Source organism: Dioscorea cayenensis, chromosome 19 (assembly GCF_009730915.1).
Source record: "Dioscorea cayenensis subsp. rotundata cultivar TDr96_F1 chromosome 19, TDr96_F1_v2_PseudoChromosome.rev07_lg8_w22 25.fasta, whole genome shotgun sequence".
NCBI lineage: Eukaryota > Viridiplantae > Streptophyta > Magnoliopsida > Dioscoreales > Dioscoreaceae > Dioscorea > Dioscorea cayenensis.
Window position 1 is genome coordinate 5,730,662 of NC_052489.1, and position 21,961 is coordinate 5,752,622.

The 21,961-nt window shown below is 33.4% G+C and overlaps 2 protein-coding genes across 2 annotated transcripts; one reads left to right on the top strand and one right to left on the bottom strand.

The window, feature by feature from the left end:
* Positions 1-3,296: 3,296 nt before the first annotated feature.
* On the top strand, positions 3,297-13,779 carry LOC120249530 (tobamovirus multiplication protein 1). Its single transcript, XM_039258070.1, has 11 exons — positions 3,297-3,587; positions 6,105-6,195; positions 6,271-6,323; positions 8,541-8,633; positions 8,723-8,794; positions 10,306-10,378; positions 10,473-10,518; positions 10,600-10,663; positions 12,445-12,498; positions 13,113-13,190; positions 13,276-13,779. Exons 1-11 carry the CDS (start codon positions 3,426-3,428, stop codon positions 13,366-13,368), a joined length of 879 nt encoding a protein of 292 aa, XP_039114004.1. The 5' UTR covers positions 3,297-3,425; the 3' UTR covers positions 13,369-13,779.
* Positions 13,780-14,380: 601 nt separating this feature from the next.
* On the bottom strand, positions 14,381-20,604 carry LOC120250481. The gene is made up of 7 exons (XM_039259305.1): positions 20,253-20,604; positions 19,631-19,771; positions 19,180-19,545; positions 18,386-18,631; positions 16,520-16,609; positions 15,640-15,840; positions 14,381-14,828 (listed from the first exon to the last, which is right to left on the bottom strand). Exons 1-7 carry the CDS (start codon positions 20,565-20,567, stop codon positions 14,613-14,615), a joined length of 1,575 nt encoding a protein of 524 aa, XP_039115239.1. The 5' UTR covers positions 20,568-20,604; the 3' UTR covers positions 14,381-14,612.
* Between the last annotated feature and the right edge of the window lie 1,357 nt (positions 20,605-21,961).

Below are 21,961 nucleotides of genomic sequence, written 5' to 3' on the forward strand. Positions count from 1 at the left end.
TTGAAATCTTGCCAATAATAGAATATTCCTCTCTCTTCAAATAGATCTTTCTAAAAAAAAGTTCTATCAAATATATGAATTATCATCCCGTATCTTACCAAGGATAGATAATTATTCCTAAATGAAAACTTACATTTCTTGAAGAGATCCTTTAGCCTTGATGCACTTTCCAAAAATAGTTTATCATCACATGATCGTATTGAGAAGAATATCTACTAAATAAAATCTTCAACCTTGATCTTCATAACATCTCATGACATTATCCTTTGCCACATCATCATCCTAGTCACCTTTTCCTTTGATGAGTCATTTCTAGCCACGTCATCATCCTCATGCCATGTCACTACTTGGCTTGTCATATAATGCCAATCTACGTCATCAGACTTAACATATTAAAAAAAACAACTCTATGAAAACTACAAATAATAATTTCATGTACTTTTTAAAAACCCACAAGCTAAAAACAATTTCATTCAAGTCCACAAAAAAAAAATAATTTCATGCATTTTTCAAAAAAACCAAAACTCTAAACTAATAATAAAAATAAATATCGTAAATACAAAAAAAATAATTTCATTCAACTCTACAAAAATAATTTCATGCAAATATTAAAGAAAAAACCAAGTCTGCAAAAACTAGAAATAATAATTTCATGCATTTTTTTTAAAAAACCACATGTCTAAACTAATAATAAAAATAAATATCAAGAATACAACTAATAATTTTGTTCAAGTCTACAAAAAATAATTTGATGTACTTTTTAAAAACCCACAAATTAAAAATAGTTTCATTCAAGTCCACAATAAATAATTTCATGCATTTTTCAAAAAAACCACAACTCTAAACTAATAATAAAAATAAATATCATAAATATAAAAAAATAATTTCATTCAACTCTACAAAAATAATTTCATGCAAATATTAAAAAAAACCAAGTCTACAAAAACTAGAAATAATAATTTCCTGCATTTTTTAAAAAAAACCACATGTCTAAAATAATAATAAAAATAAATATCAAGAATACAACTAATAATTTTGTTCAAGTCTACAAAAATAATTTCATCTACTTTTTAAAAACCCACAAGTTAAAAATAATTTCATTCAAGTCCACAATAAATAATTTCATGCATTTTTCAAAAAAAACCACAACTCTAAACTAATAATAAAAATAAATATCATAAATACAAAAAAATAATTTCATTCAACTCTACAGAAATAATTTCATGCAAATATTAAAAATAACCAAGCCTACAAAAACTAGAAATAATAATTTCATGCATTTTTTTTTAAAAACCACATGTCTAAACTAATAATAAAAATAAATATCAAGAATACAACTAATAATTTTGTTCAAGTCTACAAAAATAAATTCATACAATTATTAAAAAAAAAACAACTCTATAAAAACTACAAATAATAATTTCATGCAGTTTTTTGAAAAACCACAAGTCTAAACTAATAATTAACTTAAATAACAAGAATTTCAACTAATACTTTTATTCATGTCTACAATAATAATTTCGTCCAAATATTTATAAAAAAAAAAGTCTACCAAAACTACAAATAATAATTTCATGCATTTTTTTTAAAAAAAAATCACAAGTCTAAACTAATAATTAAAATAAATATATCAAGAGTACAACTAACACTTGCATGATTAAAATAAGACAAGCCTGCAAAACTATAACTAAACATAAAAATAAATAAATCATGACCAAACTTCTTAATTGGGGACTTCCAAAATGTAAAAAATTAAGAGGTAACCCAAATTTGCACCACTCCAAGTCTCCAGAGTTCTCACCTTGTTTTGGAACCAAAGAATACACTAGTTCCAGCTTATCATATTCTGACACATGTCCCATGTGATATTATTATATTTTTTCTATTGTGATTGGGGACATGTGTCAGGTTTTAATAGGTTGGAACCAGGGTATTCCCTGGTTCCACAACCAGGGGAGATGAGTTCAAGTCTTCAAGACTCCAACTTGTAATATTAAGCCTTGATAATGTTCACTTGAAATAATTAAACTCCAAGAATCCAAATAATATGCCTTGAGAGAGTGAGATTAAGAGAGAATGAATGTAGGAGAGTTGAGAAAAAAAAATGAGATTAAGAGAGCATGAGAGTAAGAGAGTTGAGAAAGATTGATAATTGGTAAAAACTAAATAATGTGGGGATGAGGGGTATATATAGAATTTTATCAAAAATTTTTAAAAAAAACTGATTTTTTCAAAATTTTAAATTTGAATTTTAAAAAAAATAATAAAAAAAAGCTCAACGGTTGTAATAGCCTTTGGGCTTCAACGGCTCCCAACCCGCCGGGTTACTCGGCGGGTTGGGAACCTGGTTTCAACCCGGTTCTAAGCCGGGCCACGGGTTGGGGCAAGCCTAACCTGTAACCGGCCCGTCTCTATGACGGGCCGATTACAGTTCTTTGACCCAGCCCGCCGGGTTAATGACCTGACGGGCCGATTTTGTACCAGGTACGGGCCGGACCGGGTTACCGGATGGCTTGTGTCCACCTCTATTTCTGATCGTGCAACTTCTTGTAATTCATTCCGCCAACCATCTTCATGGAATGTTTGACCAGATAATAATATGTAATGGTTTATTTGGTTCTCTTGTGAAGCATTGCAGATATTTGATATTTCAATAATTTTCTTGTTAGCAATTAATAATTAGGGTTATTTATATTTTTATTTTTTTTTCTTGCATGTCCCTACAGAAGTGTGTAATCATTGATAATACTGATAATTAGGGTTTTTCTTTCTTGCTTGGCCTTTGTTTATGTAATCAATATTCCTTTATCTTTATTTACTTACGTACCCCTTTTCAAGCGGTCAATTAAAATTATTTTAACAAAAGTTAAACGGAAAATACGATGATTAAAGGTAATAGGACATCCAAGCAATTTTCTCATGTATACATTATTGATAGTAATTATCCACATTTATTTTTTTTAAAAATAATTTGCAAACATCATCTTAATGGTCATGAACATCCCTTTCAAATCAGATTTATTAATTAATTACTAAAATATACTACCATCACATTAATAAATAATTTCTTTTTTTTTTAAAAAAAAATCCTAAATTATGCGTTCAACGTCGCATAGGAATATTTATTCTTTTATTTCTATATTATTATTTTATATGTAATTAATAAGATATCCCAACCAACAACCGGGCATGAAAAGCATCTCATCTGGCTGAACCACAAATCTCGAAGCAAATTTCAACGGTGGATTCCACCCAGATTCCCTTAGCTTGGTCTTCGATCCTTCTTTTCTCTTTTCTCTTTTCTCTTTTCTCTTTCTTGTTTGTCGTAGAGAAGACTGGAGGGTTGGGGTTTGGGGAATCGGAGCCTGATAGCAAAGATTCAACTTTGGTGCTCTTCGATCGCTCTGGTAGGTGGAGAATAAAGGATGAGATCGGTGGTGACTCTGGAGATGGCCTCCGGGTTGGCTCTGGCGGCGGCGGCGGCGTCGACGAGCTGGTGGGATGAGATTAATGAGTCCAGCCAATGGCAGGATGGCGTCTTCTACTTCCTCTGTGCTGCTTATGCTCTCGTCTCCGCCGTTGCTCTGGTTATCTCTCTCTCTCTCTCTCTCTCTCTCTCCCTTTTGCCTGTTTTTCATTCTGTTTGTGTTTTCGCTGTTTGATTTTTTGTCTTAGCTGTATGTTTGATCTGGTTATGTGTTTTATCTCTTTTTTATGAAAATTTTATTTTTATTTTTTAGTTCTGGTTTGTGGGATCCTGTAAAGTTTTTATTTTTGCTTGTACAGTATTGGAATTTGGTGGAAAGAATGCCGCTTTTAGAGTTTTGTGGATTTTACTTGTAATTGTTGTATATAGCTTTTTTACTTTTTGTGGTTAGGCTTCGCCTTTTTCCCGGTGTTGTGATTCTTGTTATATTCCTAAGAACATTTTTGTCAGATATCCCCATTTGGAAAGATGAGGTGGAGAGATGGTATGATTTATAATTGGTTTGATGATGTGGTAATATTTAAAAAAAAAACTTGGTGCCTTGGGATTTATATAGGAAGGATTTGGTTTTAGTAATGAGCAAATGCCTGAGAAAGTTGCGGGTCTGATTGAATTTTTACAAGCAAATGGATGATTTTACCAATATCTGGAAGCCAAGTTTCTTGGCAATGATAAAGCAGACCATTCTAGTAATTGGAAATTTGGTATTAGTAATGAGCAATTGCCTAAGAAAGTTGTAGATTTGATTGAATTCTTCTACAAACAAATGAAGGATTTTGGCAATATCTGGACACCAAGTTGCTTGGCAATGATAAAGCAGATGGTTCTGGTAATTGAAAAGTTTCTCGTAATTGAAAAGTTTCTCGTTGGATCTTTGTCATAAATTGCCTGTGTCTTTCCTTACTGAGAGCTAGATGAGTCAACCAGCTCATTATTATTTCTTCCTTTCTATGGATAGAGAAATCTGTGTCTAAATGGTCTTATGTGGTGAGAATACTAGCTTCTATATACCACCATTGTCTTCACTGTTCTATAGTGCATCATGATTTGAATGTATCTATGAGAATACCGTATAAAGAAAACCTGATTTTAGTTGGATCAATTACATCAGTTTTTGCATAACAGTTTCTGTATTGTTAATAATGGCTTAAGCATATCGTATTGAATACACTGTTTGATGTTGCAAATTGTCTATCCTCTGTACCTTCTACCATGCCTTACAAAAGTCTAGATGAGATAGAGGTATGCATGTCTAGAATTGTGACCAGCTAGTTTATCTTGAATGCAGTTTTGATTTTGCTTCATGCTCCCTAATGTCACCACTCTTCTGAAAGGTAAATGAAATTACATGAACATTTAATATATAATGGTTTTACTGGGAAATACAGGGCATGAAACATCTTGACATACCCAGTTATTGTTGTCGATCTTGATTATGTTGATCTGGTAGATAGTATATACTTTAATTTGGTGTTGGTAAAATTGTGTTGAAAAACCACGAAGCTACTTAAGAGATCTCATGCTATGGACTTGGGCAAATTCTTGCCTCACTGAGTCCCACACATCTGATTGGAAGGAATTGGAGTCAATTCTTTTTTCCTGAAATGTTTATGAATCCTTGGTCTTCCATCACAGGAACACAACATAGTTGTGAATTCATATGAAGTCTTCTTTCAAAAGCCATTTCCTTATCACCAATTATATAGACTCTTCAAATAAAGTGGTGAACCATGCAAAATCACTAAAAGGGTGTAGCAGAATGAGGATGAATGGCATGGAGAAAGTGGATGAGAAGAAAATATTATGGGGAGATCATCTATTATATCAAGATAATGATGCATAGGATTTTAAAGATGGGAAGAAGACTTCATATTTGGTTCTTTATTTGCTTCTATTACTTTTTTTTTTATGTCAAACACTATGAAAACCATCCTTTTTTATTTCATTCAAAATTGAATTGGTCTACCTTGAAAGGTTTTCTATCTAGTTTTATCTACTTTAGTCTTCCTAGATTTCGTCTTCATCACCAGTTTGTTTACTTTGGTTACATGCTGAAAAACTGTTACTTTCTTCTTGCCTAAATCAATTTATTCTTGGAGCTTTCTCCTATTGATGATAAGTAGTCTATGGTTCACATTATTGCTGGGTGGAAGTCACATCATTTTCTGTAGCAGATCAACAAAAAAAAATTGGCATATTTCTTCAGCAGTCCATTCTTCTAGAATCTCTTGGTCATTTTCTTCCTGTTATACTGTTATACATCACATAAATGCCAGTTATGGCTGCTAGGACAGATTATATCTTTACTAATGTTCACAGTGAAACTCATTTCTGGCCAGAATTGCTGAGTGAAATCCAAGATGTACAGTTGGTATAGTTTGTTTTGAAGATTATTTATTGGAAGTGATTAATGTGTTTTACCTCACCCTATTTTAACTTGTGGTAAACCTCTTTTTTGCTACTATAAACATTTGTTTAGCTGGAACATGTAAGAAATTTCTTATTTGAACACATGTTTGTTCTTGATAATGCTAATTATCCATCCATAAATGCTTGTTTATGACCTCTCCTTTACATATTGTTGTTCTTTTAATTCCTCTTTCCTAATGTAGTGCAGATTCAACTTTTCCGGATTCAACTCCGAGTTCCAGAATATGGTTGGACAACCCAAAAGGTTTTCCATCTTATGAACTTCATTGTTAATGGAGGTGATTTCATATTCTTGCTTGCTTCTATTGTTGTCTTTGTTCAATGCTTGCTGATTGTCTATCTTTTTTTTGCAGCTCGTGCTGTTGTTTTTGGATTTCATGCTCATGTGTTCCTTTTTAGGTCAAAAGTAAGTTGGTTTTAGATGGATATTGTTTTGGATGTTTGTGCTACCGATACTTTTATTTTGGCAATTTATATTTTGATGGATCACCTGCTACAAATTAATCTATATGGATACAAGGCTTATGTATCAAGTAGAACCGGCATTACAAGTCTGCATATTATTTTTCCATGCCAGCTGATGTGGGATTTGGTTACTAAAGGGCAAAAATCCACTGCAGAAATTATCCTTTAAAGGAATGCATGAATCTAAGCTCTATTAAACCAATTATTGTTAAGATTCTAGAATATACTCTTTGAGAAAAGGGGAGACTTGAGTGAAAGAAAAATGATCTTGAGGCTTATTTATTTTAGTTATTTTTTTCAGCTGGACATGATAGGTGGACATTGTATACGATTACATGATTAAACAATTGGGAGCAAATATAATTGGGTGTCTTTCGTTGGGGCTTTTGATAACGGGGTTAGGGTTTTGTTATTTGAAAGGTTCTTGAGGGAAAGTTTTTATGTGGAGTTGACCAACTTGAACTTCATCAATAATAATCAAAATAAATATTTTAATGCTAAACAGTTATTTTTCTAAGTTATTACAAGTTTTTTTATACCGTTTTTAATAAAAATTAATTACTGATATATTTATTTAAACAATTAAATCTTGTTTAAGAAAGTCAGTCGGATGGCCTTAACCCGACTTGGATTGTTTTGTTGGAGACTGGGATAACCAGCGATAGCTCAGTGCATTCCTTGACCAGACTCACCCAATGAGATTAGTAATTCTGGTTGTATTCTTGTTCTAGATTATGATATATAGATGTAAAGAACCAATCAAATCGAAGTGGTCTATAATATGATGCTTAATATATTTTTTTCCTGTCCCATAAACATGGAGCTACTTTTTATAAATGTATGGCCTTAATCGAAGGGTGCATTGGGGTTCAAAGCCTGATTGCCTGTAATTTCTTGCTTATGTACGCTTAGGTGTCACAAACCTTCAACTAAATGGTTTAAGTAGAGCATTAGCATGCATTGCAGTTCCTAGACTGTTTAATTTTGACATTGTATTTTGTTCCAAGTCTGGTTTGTTTAAAATTCGAATAATTTGAATTAGAGCTATGTGTCAAATCCATAATTTGAAATCAAACCGAACCAAACCTGAGCAGGACTTATTTCGTTGAAGTTCAATTCAAGTATCTAGAGCATATAGAATATGATATCAGCCATGTCCTTATTGATTGTTGTGTTTTTATCTACAATTACATAGACACTGGGTTTCTGATTTTGCATATTTGGTTAAGGTCTAGAGAAGAGATTTATTATGCGATGCTATCTTTCAACCTAATGGAACCTGATAGTGTGGTCTCTGATTCATTATTAAATCAAGCTCATTTCGCTTGATTTGAACTCAGTATTAACTTGAGCTAGGCCTGACATATTTGAATTTAGTGCCAAATTCATTTGACTCTTGCAAACCTAGGTTTAACTTAGCTTTCTATGATAAGTATTCAATGTTGAAGAGCATTTGGTGAGGCTATGCCTGGCACAGTACAAATCAATTACTATTATAGTTGAAGAATCGAAGAATTTTTGCATATACGAGAATAGCAGTTAAGTGTTTGTCTCTAACTATTCATTCTGAGACCAATAACAAATCCCAAGATGCTTCAAGATTAAGCTCCAACAGAGGAGGAACAAGGGTTTAATCTAAATGAAAATAAGGATATTTTATGCTGCTCTTTACTTTAAATTTTGATACTCTTATCATTAAACCTATTTATCATTGTCAACCATTTTCTACCCAACAAAATAAGTTGGCTTTCAGCTGTATTCTAAATCCAGCAGGCGCCATGGAAGCAAGGAGCAATATGGAGAAATGGTCCTAGCTTGTTGTTGACTCTGTAGTGTTGCATTCTTGCCAGCAACTTGCATTAGAGGGAGATCGTAAATAAAATGAAGGAGCCAATTAGCAGTCAATAATGGAGATGGATGATCGTATGCGATTGAAAAAATATGATTAACACACCCTCTAGATGATAAGGATTAACTTTCATAAACACTGGTATATGCTGAATATCTTCCATATTTAATTGAAGTCCTGGCTTTTATAAATGAAGCCTTCAGGGGAATTTCTATTTTTGATTAATAGTATTTAATATCCTTAATAGCTTGTCCCAAATTAAGTATTGGTTTACCAGAGCTGTTGACTGGAAATTGCTGTACGAATCAGGTGCTTACCTTGTTGCTATTGGACTTTCCCGGACTATTGTTCTTCTCTACATATACACTGCTGGTCCTATTCTGGGCAGAGATATATCATCAGGCAAGTTCGAACATTCATTCCGGGTTTTCTTTATTATATTAAAGTTGAAAGGCTTATAATATAGCATACTAAACTTTTCTTAATGGTAGGCGAGGAGTCTTCCAACAGACAAGCTAAGGGTCATATACATCTCCGTCAATTGTGTGATTTATGTTATTCAGGTGCTTACTGATCCTCCTTGTCTACCTTAACTTTTTGTCATGGTCTTCATATATGAACTGCTTAGTTTAAGAAATTTTGGCTTCAATATGGTTCAAGCCATAAATTTGTTCCTTTGAAAACATTTTGAGTTTCTTGCTGATAGCGTAATGTGGCGGTTTTACATGTAAAAGGTGCATTTGGTTTCTTTGTCGAAATCCGGTTTTACGTGTAAAGAGATTTTCTGATGGTTTGTGTGTACTTTGCGGCATTTGACTTACTGATGGGCCTGGCGTAAGTTGAAATGCTGGCCTCATATTTGAGTTAAAAATCAGCTCATTCTTCTCCTCCAAATTCTGCGTTAAAGAGATAATGAAAACTTACTGGGGGTAATCAATTGTTAACATAATTAAACTTAATACTTATTTATGTTTTATTAAATTTGTTATTTAAAATATACCAATTTATATTTGATTTTAATTAAAATATTTTTATATAAAAATTAAAAGAATTTTATATATTTTTAATTTTAATAAAATTATCATTAAATTAATTAATTAATTAATACGTTAATGTCAAAAAGTAGATAGGAGAGTAAAATTAATTATTTAGAGTTAGTGCTTTGAAATTATTTAAGTTTCTTATTATTATTATTTGGCTTAGTTTATTTAAGTTTCTCATTATTATTAAATGTAATAAATACTTTATTTAAATCATTTAATTAATTTAAAGATTAAATTAAATTAAATAAATTATTTTTAAAATTATAAAATATATTAAATAATTAATATTAATACTTGTATCTGTGTAAGAATCTCAATCTCTCCACTGTATAGGGTCAGTATCTTCTAACTTAGCATCAGGTAGGCAATGCAGATTTGATTTACATGAACCAAACAAAGAATGCAGTGTAAATCGAAACGTTCAAGATTTTCTACTTATATCGAATGCTTGACCTGCTGCATAACGCAAACAAACCTACCCAGCGAATTCATGACCTACATTGCTTCAAATTGAATGTCATGTTTTATTTTAATGAAGTGGGGAATAAATTTTTTATATGACAGTGTAACATGCACAATTATTGTTTTGTTATAACTCATAAAGATGTAAGCAAAGCAAATATTAGCATTTAACACAGTAAGTTGTCTTCATTAAGATTACTGAATTAAAATATATTGGGAATGATACAACTTCTTAGACATGTGTTTTTGTTTGTCTTTTAAGTCAGCTAATCATTGAAGAATGCTGCATAAAAGCAACTTTATGCAACATAGAAAGTGATCTTACAGTTGGAAGTTGGAAGATAGTACGAACATTCTCATAAAGCCTTCATTAAAAGTATATTTGCATGGTTGAATTGTTAAAGTCAGAAGTACCTTTTGAGCTGTATAATAGTTAAAGTTATTCATAGAGAAGTATATACTTACAATGAAAACTATGCATGGTTGAGTTGTTAAAGTTAGAAGTGGTTACATTTTTACTCCTATAACCCACTTGCTTCTTCAGATAACTATCATCATTTTTGAATCAGGTCTGTATATGGGTTTATTTATGGATAAATGATGATGAGGTTTCTGAGTCAATTGGAAAGGTCTTTATTGCAGGTAACTCTATGATGATTATTCATTTTATTGAATTCATAGACATGTTTCGTTCTGACTTACAAGGCCTCTTTCTCATTTCCTTTTCATTTTTCAGTGGTATCTTTTCTAGCTGCCCTCGGTTTCTTGGTATATGGAGGAAGGTATTTTCTAGCATTTCTACTTTGTGTCATTGCATCTTGATCTTGCTTAAGAAGTTCTTGATGGCCCTAATTAATTCACAGGCTATTTTTCATGCTGAGGCGCTTCCCTATAGAATCAAAAGGGAGAAGGAAGAAACTTAATGAGGTGCATATGTTTTTACTGATCAGTAACTTTTTTGTTGAATTGTGATATTTGTGTTTCATTAACAATGACAAATTTTACTGAAATTAGCTCCATCTTTTGCTTTCTAGAACTTCTGGAAATATGCTTGCTTAGGAGATTGTTTGTATATAAAATCTTTGTTCAATAATCTAAGCTTATGGACAACCTAGTTTTAGTCATTTGAAAATCCATAAATGTTTTTGAAGTTATATCCAAAGAGTACTCTTGTGGGAGTGATAATAATAACCTAGGCAGCAAGACAAGCATTGACAAATTCCAGCAGATGTCAAAATTTAATCATTTATATTTTGTTATATTTTCATCCTTTTTCATTTCGCTTTTTTGTTATATGCACTTATTCCATATGCAGATGCCATTTGTATTATATCTTATGCTTTATGTAAATATGATAATAACGGTATGGACATGTGCAATCTTATCCATGTGCATAGTTAAGTACGCAACATATATGACTCTTTTCATAGAAAATATTATGTAAAACCATTGGGAAAACTCAACTCTATTGTCTCCTGAAGTACTGAAGCCCAAACCTTCTTTATGAGGCCTCATGATTGAGATAAGAGATTCAGATTGCAGTAAGAATTAGTGGCACAATTACTTTTTGAATAAGGTTTGGCAAGAATAGCTGGAGAACTCTTCCATTCACTCAAGACTTCAAAAAGAATTTCAAGTACTCCTGAGGATACACCGTGAGTGAATTTTCAGGTTTCTAAGTGGAAAGGGGATGTGCCATTGGACATACACTGAGCCTTGAAGTTATGTCTCAATTTTATGCTACGCATCTAGGTAGAGTTAGAAAAAGGGCAAGGCCTACGTTTGGTGCTGGCACACTCTTAAAATCAACAAATTTATGGTTTGGTAAGGTTCTGGATAGATCAAATACAAACTATGTATGATGTAATCAGATCTGTAAAGAGAACATCATCCAGAGTTTAGCCTTAATTTGAAGAGGCAAGGCTTGAGTTGGTTATGAGCAGGACCTTTCATTGATTCTGGGTTTGGTTTCAGTTATATACATCATTTTTGCTTCAATTCAGTTGAAATTATAATTATGCCAAGATGGGATCTGGATGGAACATAATCATATCTGGCATCGCTATTGTTAGGATGATCCAAACTTTGGCGGTTCATATTTTCTAATGAATTGACTTTTGTTTTAAGGTGGATGTTAGGTCAAATTTGAATTCCAGCTGTGTCTGATGTAGTTCACATTGGCTTACAACCAATTTAGGCCTAGCCAACTCGGGAAGCTAAAAATCAGGTAGCTTCAAGTTGAATAGTCATATAATCATTTGACTTCAGTGGTACATCAAACCATAGAAATTTCTATTGGAATGTCAGTCCAAATTTGAATCACTTTCCAATTTATAATTTTCTATTTTAGGCCTTGTTTTAGTGTTATTCAATTACTTCAATTAGAAAGATGGATTGAAATTTTCAAAGCAGTTTCGACCAATTAAATTTGAACTGGAACTTAAAATTATTTTCGGGCAAGGGCTTGTTCGGAAACAAATGGAACTCATCAGCATCACAGCTACAATTAGTTTTTTAAGAGCCTACATTATCAATCATACATTATCAATCATATTACTTGTTATGATTCTTTAATACTTGTGATCGTTTTTGTCCATCGAAAGTCATTTTATTTTCAATATAATGCCAGATGTAGCTTGCAAGTTGATGAGCACCAACTATCATTTTAATGACATTGTCTATTCTGTCAATTCCTGATTATATTACAGGTTGGATCAGTTACGGCAATATGTTTCACCTGCTTCCTTATAAGATGTTTTGTGGTAAGCGTTAATGATTTCATTATTTAATCTTGAGATAAATTTATGCTTGCTTCTGTCAGGTATTTTTCAATCATGTTTTAAAATAATTAGTAGTCTCATAATTCACGCTAATCATGCATATTATTTTCAAAATGGTTTAAAAGTGTCTTATCTACAAACAAGCTAACTTTTTTTTTCCCCGCATTTATGGCTTGTAACTTTCTTTGTTTGGATGGAGCGAGATCCACTACCTTCTGGAAATGGCTGGCAATTCCAAAGTCTCTAGTTTTTGTTCTTCTGTTTCCGTCTCAGAACAATTATCTTATTTTCTATTGGTAAATTTGTAAAACTAGCAACAAATTCTAAGTGGATGATTCGAGTTCCTTTTGACATGATTTGGCTGCTTCAAGATTTTCAAAACACATTTACAGTGTGGGAATTAATGGCTTTGGTGCGTGAAATGTATGAACATCTTTTTTTTTTGTTCTTCACAGTAGTTTAGAGTTTTGCCTGAAGAACATTGAAGATCTCCTTACAATTGATAGTTCTAAAACAGTTAATGAAATATTTGCTTCTCCAGCTATATTATCTGTTCCAATATTTTTACCTGTCCAATTTTCAACAAATAACTGCAGGTGGGTTTATCTGCATTTGATAAAGCTGCGTCGCTTGAGGTTTTAGACCACCCAATTTTGGACCTTGGATACTATATGGTAATTTGCACTACTCTATATAAACCATCAGCTATTATTCTTGTTACTATATTCTTAATATTTCATATCTATGCTTGAAAAACAGCTGACAGAGATCCTTCCTTCGGCACTTGTCCTATACATACTGCGCAAACTGCCTCCAAAGAGAGTCTCAGCGCAATATCATCCCATTCGCTGATGACTGAAGATCGATAAGCGTCAATGATATTCATCTGTTGAAATCCATGTAAAATTTGTTGGTCATTCTTGGTGATCATATATTTGCGGCTTCACAGGCATGCTATGGGGAATGCAATATATATTGTATTAGAGTAGCTTTCAGGATTGACTAGGATTCAGCTTTAGAGGTTGAATAGGTGGTTAGAAACCCATGTGACTACATTTCTCTTCTTTTCTTTTTTGTTCTTTTTTTTTATTATTTTGAGGAAATACTAGCTCTTGGTTCTTGAAAGGTTGTTGATGTGCATGTTGTGCATGTTATGAAGCTATTCACAAGCGACTAAGGTTTGCTGTGATTCATCTCTTGTTGATGTTGTTCTTGAAATATACTCTGTAATTGAACTCTTTTTACTATTTTTGTGTAGTCTAGTCTCTTTATGTATCTGCAGCCCTGTTCTTTAAAGACATTGGATGTTAAGATGCTGATACTTTCATTGGTTATTAATCTGGACATGAAGTAGGTCCGGTTGGATTGATTTATGAAAAATAATAATGTTAAAAGAATTCTGTAAATGTTTGTTTTATGTGTAGTGTCCAAGGTAATCTGTCAACCAGTTTTTTTTGTGTTTTTTTTTCCTCCTAGACTACAAAGAAATGTAGGAGCGAGCACAAGTGGAGCAAGTTGAGTTGGAGTGCGCATACACATGAATGCTGGAATTATTCACACACAATTACTACTTATACTTTTTGTGTTTTTATTTGTGATTTGAACTTTTATCATTTGTGAATGGTTGTAATGAAATCCGACTACTAATAGACTACTTGGTCGTTAGTATCAATCAGTTTGCTTTAAAATCTTTTTTCTAGATAACTCAAGCACCGAAAAACTGAAATATTTAAATTACAATGGTTTTACAATTGGTCATACGTTTAGGTTCTTCAGCAGATTCAATGGCCAGACAATTCATCACCAAGCATCAAATTTCCAAAGAAAAAATCATTAAAAAAAAAAGAGGGGGTAAAGGGAAATCTTGTTCTACAATAACCACTTTGCATATGCAACAGATGGTATAGTTTTGTGTACAAAGCCTAAATCCCACTGTCACAATGTTTTCCTAATCATCACTAGTCTTCTTATTATTATACTATTTTTGGACAATTTCTTATAAACACATGGAACTTGGATGGCATGCACAACAATGCTATCATCTGAAGAATGAATACAAGAAGCAAGTTGGTATTCAAGAACACAATAAACGGTTTTTAACAACCATCTGGTCGGATATATTTCGGAGGCAGAGATGGACATCTCTCATTCATGTGTGGATATGGCTCAATAGTATTGTAATCAGGTAGTTCCATCCTATACTTTCCTGTGATTTGACAGAAAGGAAGCTTAACATCGTCGTGTTCGTTGCACCATTCAGGTAATCGACTTGAATTATCTTCGAAAAACTTTAGGATATAAGCATCCTTTATCTGGAATTTCATGAAAAGCAGATGGTAAATACTACAGATACTAAACCTAAACTAACATAACACAACAAATAACAACTGGATTAGTTCCTAGCCTTTCAGGTGAATTTTAATGAATTCTGAAAGTTCAATATTGTCAATACACGAAAATAATTTAAATGATCGCATCGTCTTGAATTCGTGGAGGATTTTCAGATCAGAAATTTACATGGTTCATAGATGAAAAATTAAAAAGTAAAATCTTCCTATAAATTGAAATGCTCCATAAAAATAAATGATGGATTCATGTGCTAAGTTTTCCTTTCTTTATTTTGTGGCATAAAAGCTAATCTTCTCTTGGAGTGTGAAACATTCCTGCTTTTTAACAATACACTCTCAGTCAGAACACAAGAAATATTTAGCGCTAATATCTTTTAACATGTATAAATCAATCTATGTAGCTTATGTTGTGTTCCACACAGGAAAACCAGCTGTTCAATAAATTTAAGTAGATCAAACCAGTCTACTCAAGATGGAAATGATAAATATTACAAGAGTTACCTCTGTTATGTGCTTTTAAAGTTACTTATAAACTACAATTATTCTCCATTGTCCATATTTACAAGACACTGAACACAAAGAAATAGCAAACAGTCTAATCAGGATGAGGACTTTTAAGTTTTCTATCAAAACTTCCTAATTTACAATAACCAATAAAGAATGCATACAAATTTGGATATGCTGGATTTGCAGTAGTTGAAGAGCAAACACACTACCTAAATTTTTGCCAAAATGTCTTTTAAGAAATGATTTGTTCAAGTTCAAAGAAGCTTACAGTGAACTCTGTAGCTTGAATGGAGTCTGTAATGGGATGGAATAAGCCAGCTTGTTTATACATTTCAACAATGTAGGCAACACAAGAGGTTGATCTCCCATCAGCATAAAGCCAATCATCTTGTTCAGGAACTGTCAGCAATTCATCAAAAGATGAACCTCGCCTTTCAGCCTCAACTATTATTTCAGGCAGATCAAGACCCTGAAAATAATACAAAGGAAAAGAGTCATCAAAAGACATATTGAGGAATAAAAGACAAACCATGGTCCTACTTGATGTCAAAATTTACAGGAATCAGCTTCAAAATATTTAGTCCACCTTAGGAGCCTCCCAAGGGATTTCTTTCACTTGATTAAAATTATCCCAAGCAAATGACTGATTACATGTCCATGTACAAGAGAAAAATTGAAGTAAAAAAGTGAAGGCAAATAGCCATTGAATTATTAAGGTTGTCCATTCCAGTGAACTTATTATAGAAAAATCAAACAAATTAATTACATGGATCTGTTACTAATGAAGGTTTTCTTAAGGCAAAACCAGATATTTGTGACACAGAATATGTACAGGTTCTTTCATAGACAAAAGTTCTTCAAGTCTTCATGATAACTAGAACAAATATAATTTGTGATTCAAGATGATGCATAATTTTGAAGTAAAGCACCTAATAGTATTTTTTTTATCCTACGCTTGTTTAGTATTTAGAGGTTTTCATCATCCGTTACATTATTGCATTAAACTTCAAGCATGTCCAAAGAAAGTTGGAGCTCAAAATTATTATTACAAGAATAAATGATACAAAGAAAATAGCCTACTTTTGAAAAGGTTATTTTTTACGCATCGAAACTTGAGAATAAAAATTTGCCAAAACCTACAAGCAGACCTTGGTACCAAGTCGTTTGTTCAAGGCTTCGTTCCACAAATCAGTATAATTTGGCTGCAACTTACTCCACACAGTCATGATTGAAGCAGCCTGCATAGCATCAAAACCTTGTGAGATCTCAACAAAATGGGCAACTGTAAATATCAAATTTGCACCAGTAAGATGAGAGCCTAAAGAAGAGTGTAGGCTTAATGAATTCAGACTCCAACACTGCAGATTGTATCACAAATGTAGCTCATAGATTTTGATAAAATTCACACTCCAACCATTCTGGGAACAACCACTTTAAAAGCATGGACCGCCTCCTTCAATTACCTGAAGTGCTGGTTAGGTAAATATAAGGAGTGGCAATAGACACTAGTAACCCAGTTGCTAAAGAAACTTATGGTGTAGTGTACCCAAGAAAAATTACAGGGTTATCCAGGATTATGGGCCCCTGACAATAAGCACTAATATAAATCTCACTCTTGGTGTCTACTGGCCATAAGAATATCAGTAATTATAAGAACAGAAATTTAAAAATAAATAAAACCTGACTAACAATCAGGGCCCTCTCAGTATGACTGAATTGCACATCCAACTTCAAGGAATCGAACAACTCACATATTTAAAAACCATCCCTTAACTTGCATCATGTTTACTGTGACATGAGATGTTTTGACACAAGTAGTGTATATTGATCGTTCTATTTGAGTCGACAAAAAGCTAACTCTCCCTATGCACAAGCATACCAGCATATGGATTATATGTACATCAGGCCACTATAAGGACTACCTTTTAATTCATTTATTAAAGTTGTGTATTACACACATGATGAGATATGTCCATTGATTTAAGAATTCAGCAAACAATAGCCAATGTGATCATCTTACATCTCAATAGCCGGTGAATTCAACAAACTTGAACCCCTAACCATGGTCCATTATATTTATAAATCAAGACTGGAGGGCGCACCAACTTCGTCCTTGCATGCAACCAGAGCTTCTCTTATATTTCTTAAATATAAGAAAGCTTATTTGGAAAATTTATGAAGAGTCTGGGCTGCCTCTAAGGGCTGTAAGTGTGAACAAGTTTCAGTTCTTCGGTAGTTTTTTAAGTCCATATGCAAGATGATAATTAACTTTCATTAAGGATTATTAAGAAAGATTTTTCAAGTGTGCCACCCGAAAGCGCCTGACTAACTTTCTGCAAGTACCAGTTTTGCTGGGCAATAAAAGTTTCTCAAAAGGAAATTTAAAGATAATTTCTAAATGTATTTGAATCATTTGCTATTGGCATCTGAATAAAATATAAAGAGTTATTGTTTGCAAGAAGTAGCCCTAGACGAGCCAACTAATGAATATATGAAAAGAAAGAAATTGCTTAGTAGAAAATATACTAAACTCATCAAAAAATGGAAAAGGAAAGGAGATAACAATGTGGGAGATCATGAGTTCTGTTAATAAAAGGGTGTCGATGTTCCTAGCAACTAACCAAAGGTTCAACGTATCACCTATATCTAGATGATATAAGATATCCTTTATTAGCATGATTCCTACATCCATCTAATTTTCCATTGGTTAACAGTAATCACACAACCATATTCATATAATTCTCTATCTATCATGGCAACAGAACTTGAACGAGTTTAAAGCTTTGCTCAACAGGCATGCAGGTATTGAAGGTATAGCATTATTTTGACATAAATCAAATATATAGATCAATATAGATCCAGGCCCTAAATGGTCAGAATACTTACAGGCATTAAAGTGAGAAAAGACTAAAGAGAAACAGCACATTCACATATTTGCTTAAAAAAAATGCCAAACAAACACGCAAACCAAAACTAAAAAACAAAACTAAAAAACAAAACAAAAAAACTCATACCACATGAGCATCTAAAGGAGGTGGGTAGTTCCCGTGAATAGTGTCTATCCAACTAAATATCATATTATGGTAACCATAAGGTTTCCCTGACATGCTTCTAACATACTCCCATGCTGCAGTCACATTAAGTTTGGCCCGAATATCAGGGTGCAAAGGAAGCAATGCAATATGAGGATCTGCATCATCTTGTGCCAGCTCGAAGGCCCACCATTCTTCCCATGGTAACACAACTATAACAGTTTCTCCCTATAACATCAAAGTTGTCAATCAGAAACTAATTGGGTAATGCACAATGATTAAAAATATAAGATGTGACAATTGGGTAATGCACAATGATTAAAAATATAAGATGTGACACTTATTTATTTACTTTGTTCTAGTTGTCCTTGTGATGAGCATCATAACTTTAATTACCAACATAAATTTTGCTTTAAGGGTATTTGGAAATCTGGATAACCTGAGATTATGCAGTCAAAATGAAATTATCAAGAAACGAGCTATGTTGATGACAAATTACAGTTTTATAACATAGAAAAGTCTGAGAAGAAGATAAAATGAACCAGAGGTTGGTGAGGCACTTCCTCTATTCCCCACAAAGGGAGGACGACATGAGTCCAAGAAGTATTGGGGCTTAATATACATATTGGCAGCAATGGAATTGAATGTATTCGGATGATAGCAGGAGCTCATTTAGGAATGTATTTCAATTAATGGGTATAAACATAATCTATCAATATATTGAACTTATGTACACCCATGATGTTATAACCCAATAAGGAATGGTTTCACCTCACCTTGTCATTATCATGTCCAGACTCTCCAACCCAAAGCTTTCCTTCAGAATCCTTCAAACAAACGGCAGTATGACCAGCAAAAGATCCAGTTGCCCACTTCTCGATAGTCTCAAAACCACCCCAATGGCCACGAATTTTGGATATAGCCAAGAAATCTCCAGAGTGAATATCATCAACATTGATATTTGACACCCATGGCTGCGGGCGTTGCTCAAACGTTGCACCCATATGCTTCTTGAGAAAAGCAAGATTTGAATTCTCACCCCATCTACTATTTGAGAATAATGGAAAAACATCCCACAAAGCTTGAAGTGTACCAATCATTCCCGACTTCATAAGAAAGATGGAAACTCCATTTTGTTTCACCTAATTTTAAATTGAGAATAACCATTTCAAATCATTGTTTAATTACAAAATTATATCTCTGTAACTAACTGCAAGTAGAACTCACATATTCTAGCTCTGCTTCAGTTTCCCATTCTTTAAAATCCAAAGTATGTTCACGAGCCAAAAAGTAGTAATCCCATGTTACACGGTAAGGAGTCGCAAAAATGTACAAATCAATACAAGTCCAACTATGAGCCTTGCTGGCCTGCACAAATTAAATAAGAAGAAAAAAAAAAAAGTTTTCGTGAATTATACTTAGATGCGAATAATAGTAGATTTATGCAAAATAGATTGATGAAAACAACTTCTATTTGGATAACTCAGACAAAAAGAGATCATCCAAAAATGAAAATGGATTAATTAACAAACAAACAAAAAGCTCAACTGATATGGTTGGTAGCACAGTGGGAAAACAAAAAACAAAAGTAGCACCTTTGCAAATAAAGTTCCTCTGCAGATATAGTGAATGAAAGCGAACCATTCCTCATATTCAAATGTGCATATAAAGCCCAAAATCAAGATCTTTGAAACTAGAAAATTAAAAAGAAGGTATTTTGAATTATAATTCGAACAAAATTCCATAAGCACATAAATTCCCAAACCCCATCGATCATCATGAGTGATTTGTGCAAAAAATTAAAAACCCAAGATTTTCAAATACTCTGTGATTGAAATCAAATTATAACCTTGATGTGGAGAGTGCCGCCGCCAAATGGGGAAGAGCTCTTGTTGTGGAAAACCATCCAAGCGGTGTTGTTATAAAAGCAAGCGCCTTTCCAGTTGAGAGATGAGTTGGGAGAGGAGGTGGCGGCGCCAATGAAGGTGGGAAGGAGATCGACGGCGCTATGGAGGGAGCTGAGGATGGTCCAAGAGACCGGTCTGGGGAGCAGGGGAAGAAGATCGCTGGGACGAAACGGAGCCTTCCAAGGGCCATTGAGGAGGATTAGGGTTGGGAGGATGAGAAGAAGGAGCGGAGGAAGGAGGAGGAGCTTGGTGGCCATGGATTCAACGTGGGAAGAAGACGAAGATGGTTAATAGAGAGAGAAGCAGAGGATTTGGGAGAGTGTTAACGTATGATATATTTTTATGTAACCCCTTGTAAAACTTGATAATTATCAACACAGTCTCATAAAAATTATGTTTATTTATATTTTTTATAATTAGTTATTATATATTATTAGAAAAAATAGAGAGAAGAAAAAAAAAATATTTTTTACTTTCTATTTTAATAAAATTACTTTTTAGTCTCTGGATAGTTTCATTTTTCCCGTTCAGTCTCTTTGACTTTCCAATATTTCATTTAATCCCTCTTTTATTCAACTCATTTCCTTTCAATCTTTACCGTCAAAACCGGCAGTTAAGTTATGGTGAACGGTTAAGAATGCCCTTGTCTCAAAAAAGCAAAGAGTTAGAGAGATTTTTCTCTTCATGTCACATCTACTTTTGAAGAAAAGTAAGGCCAAATCCCAATGAAGCTTCAAATGTCATAACCTTTTCATTTTTTTTCCTACTTCTTCTCCATCTTGTTGTTGAAGCTTCCCCATTTTTTGTCCTCTTTTGATTCTTCATTGCCCTCCTTATTATTCTCTATCTTCTAGAGGCCGTGGAAAGAATTTTCTCAGGTTCATCATCGTCTCATTTTTTATTCTCCATCTTCTAAAGGTTGTGGGAAAAAACTTTCTTAGGTTCTTCATCGTCTCATCTTTTATAGTAAGACCGTAGTAACAGCCGATACCCTTTGGAGTTATTTCAAATTCCATGCAGGTGTTTATAATCAATGAAAACCTGATAATTATCAATATGTGTAGTAAACATTGTTAGTGATATTATCTGTATGATGCATTGTCACGCACGGACTTCTTCTCAGCAAGCATGAACGTCAATGTCGAGACTTTTCTGTCCCAACATCCTTCCACGGAGGCACTCAGTATTACTCAATCTTCACAAACATTTGATAGATGGACTTTAAAGTAGGCCAATGCTTTAACAATGCAAATCAGTTTAAAGATTGCCTTTGCAGTAACCCCATTAGACAAAATTTTGACTTTACATTTATAAAAAACGATAAACTTTTGGTGACCGTCAAGTGCGCTATTCCTGATTGCCAGTGGTGTGTGCATGCATCCAAGGAGGCAAGCGTAGACACCTTCCGGGTGAAGACAATGCAAGCAACACACATTTTGCGATGGAGACATTGGTACAACAGAGCACCCTAAAGCAAGCAAAAAATGTGTGTCTCACTATGTAATGCAGAAACTCAAAGAACAGCCATTGTATAGCGCTGTCGACATACAAAAAGACGTATTACAAGACCATGGTGTTCACCTACCATATAAGCGTGCTTGTATGGGGAAAGAGGTTGCCAGAGCCGGCATTCATAGTAACGAAGTAGCTA

Excerpts from the sequence above, each read along its gene's own strand:
- LOC120250481 (XM_039259305.1), bottom strand. The coding sequence starts at position 20,567 with ATGGCCACCAAGCTCCTCCTCCTTCCTCCGCTCCTTCTTCTCATCCTC. Across the intron at positions 19,772-20,252 it reads GCGGCACTCTCCACATCAAG|GCCAGCAAGGCTCATAGTTG; the intron begins GTTATAATTTGA and ends TAATTTGTGCAG. Across the intron at positions 18,632-19,179 it reads CTGGACATGATAATGACAAG|GGAGAAACTGTTATAGTTGT; the intron begins GTGAGGTGAAAC and ends TTGATGTTATAG.
- LOC120249530 (XM_039258070.1), top strand. The coding sequence starts at position 3,426 with ATGAGATCGGTGGTGACTCTGGAGATGGCCTCCGGGTTGGCTCTGGCG. Across the intron at positions 8,795-10,305 it reads GTGTGATTTATGTTATTCAG|GTCTGTATATGGGTTTATTT; the intron begins GTGCTTACTGAT and ends TTTTTGAATCAG. Across the intron at positions 12,499-13,112 it reads TCCTTATAAGATGTTTTGTG|GTGGGTTTATCTGCATTTGA; the intron begins GTAAGCGTTAAT and ends AAATAACTGCAG.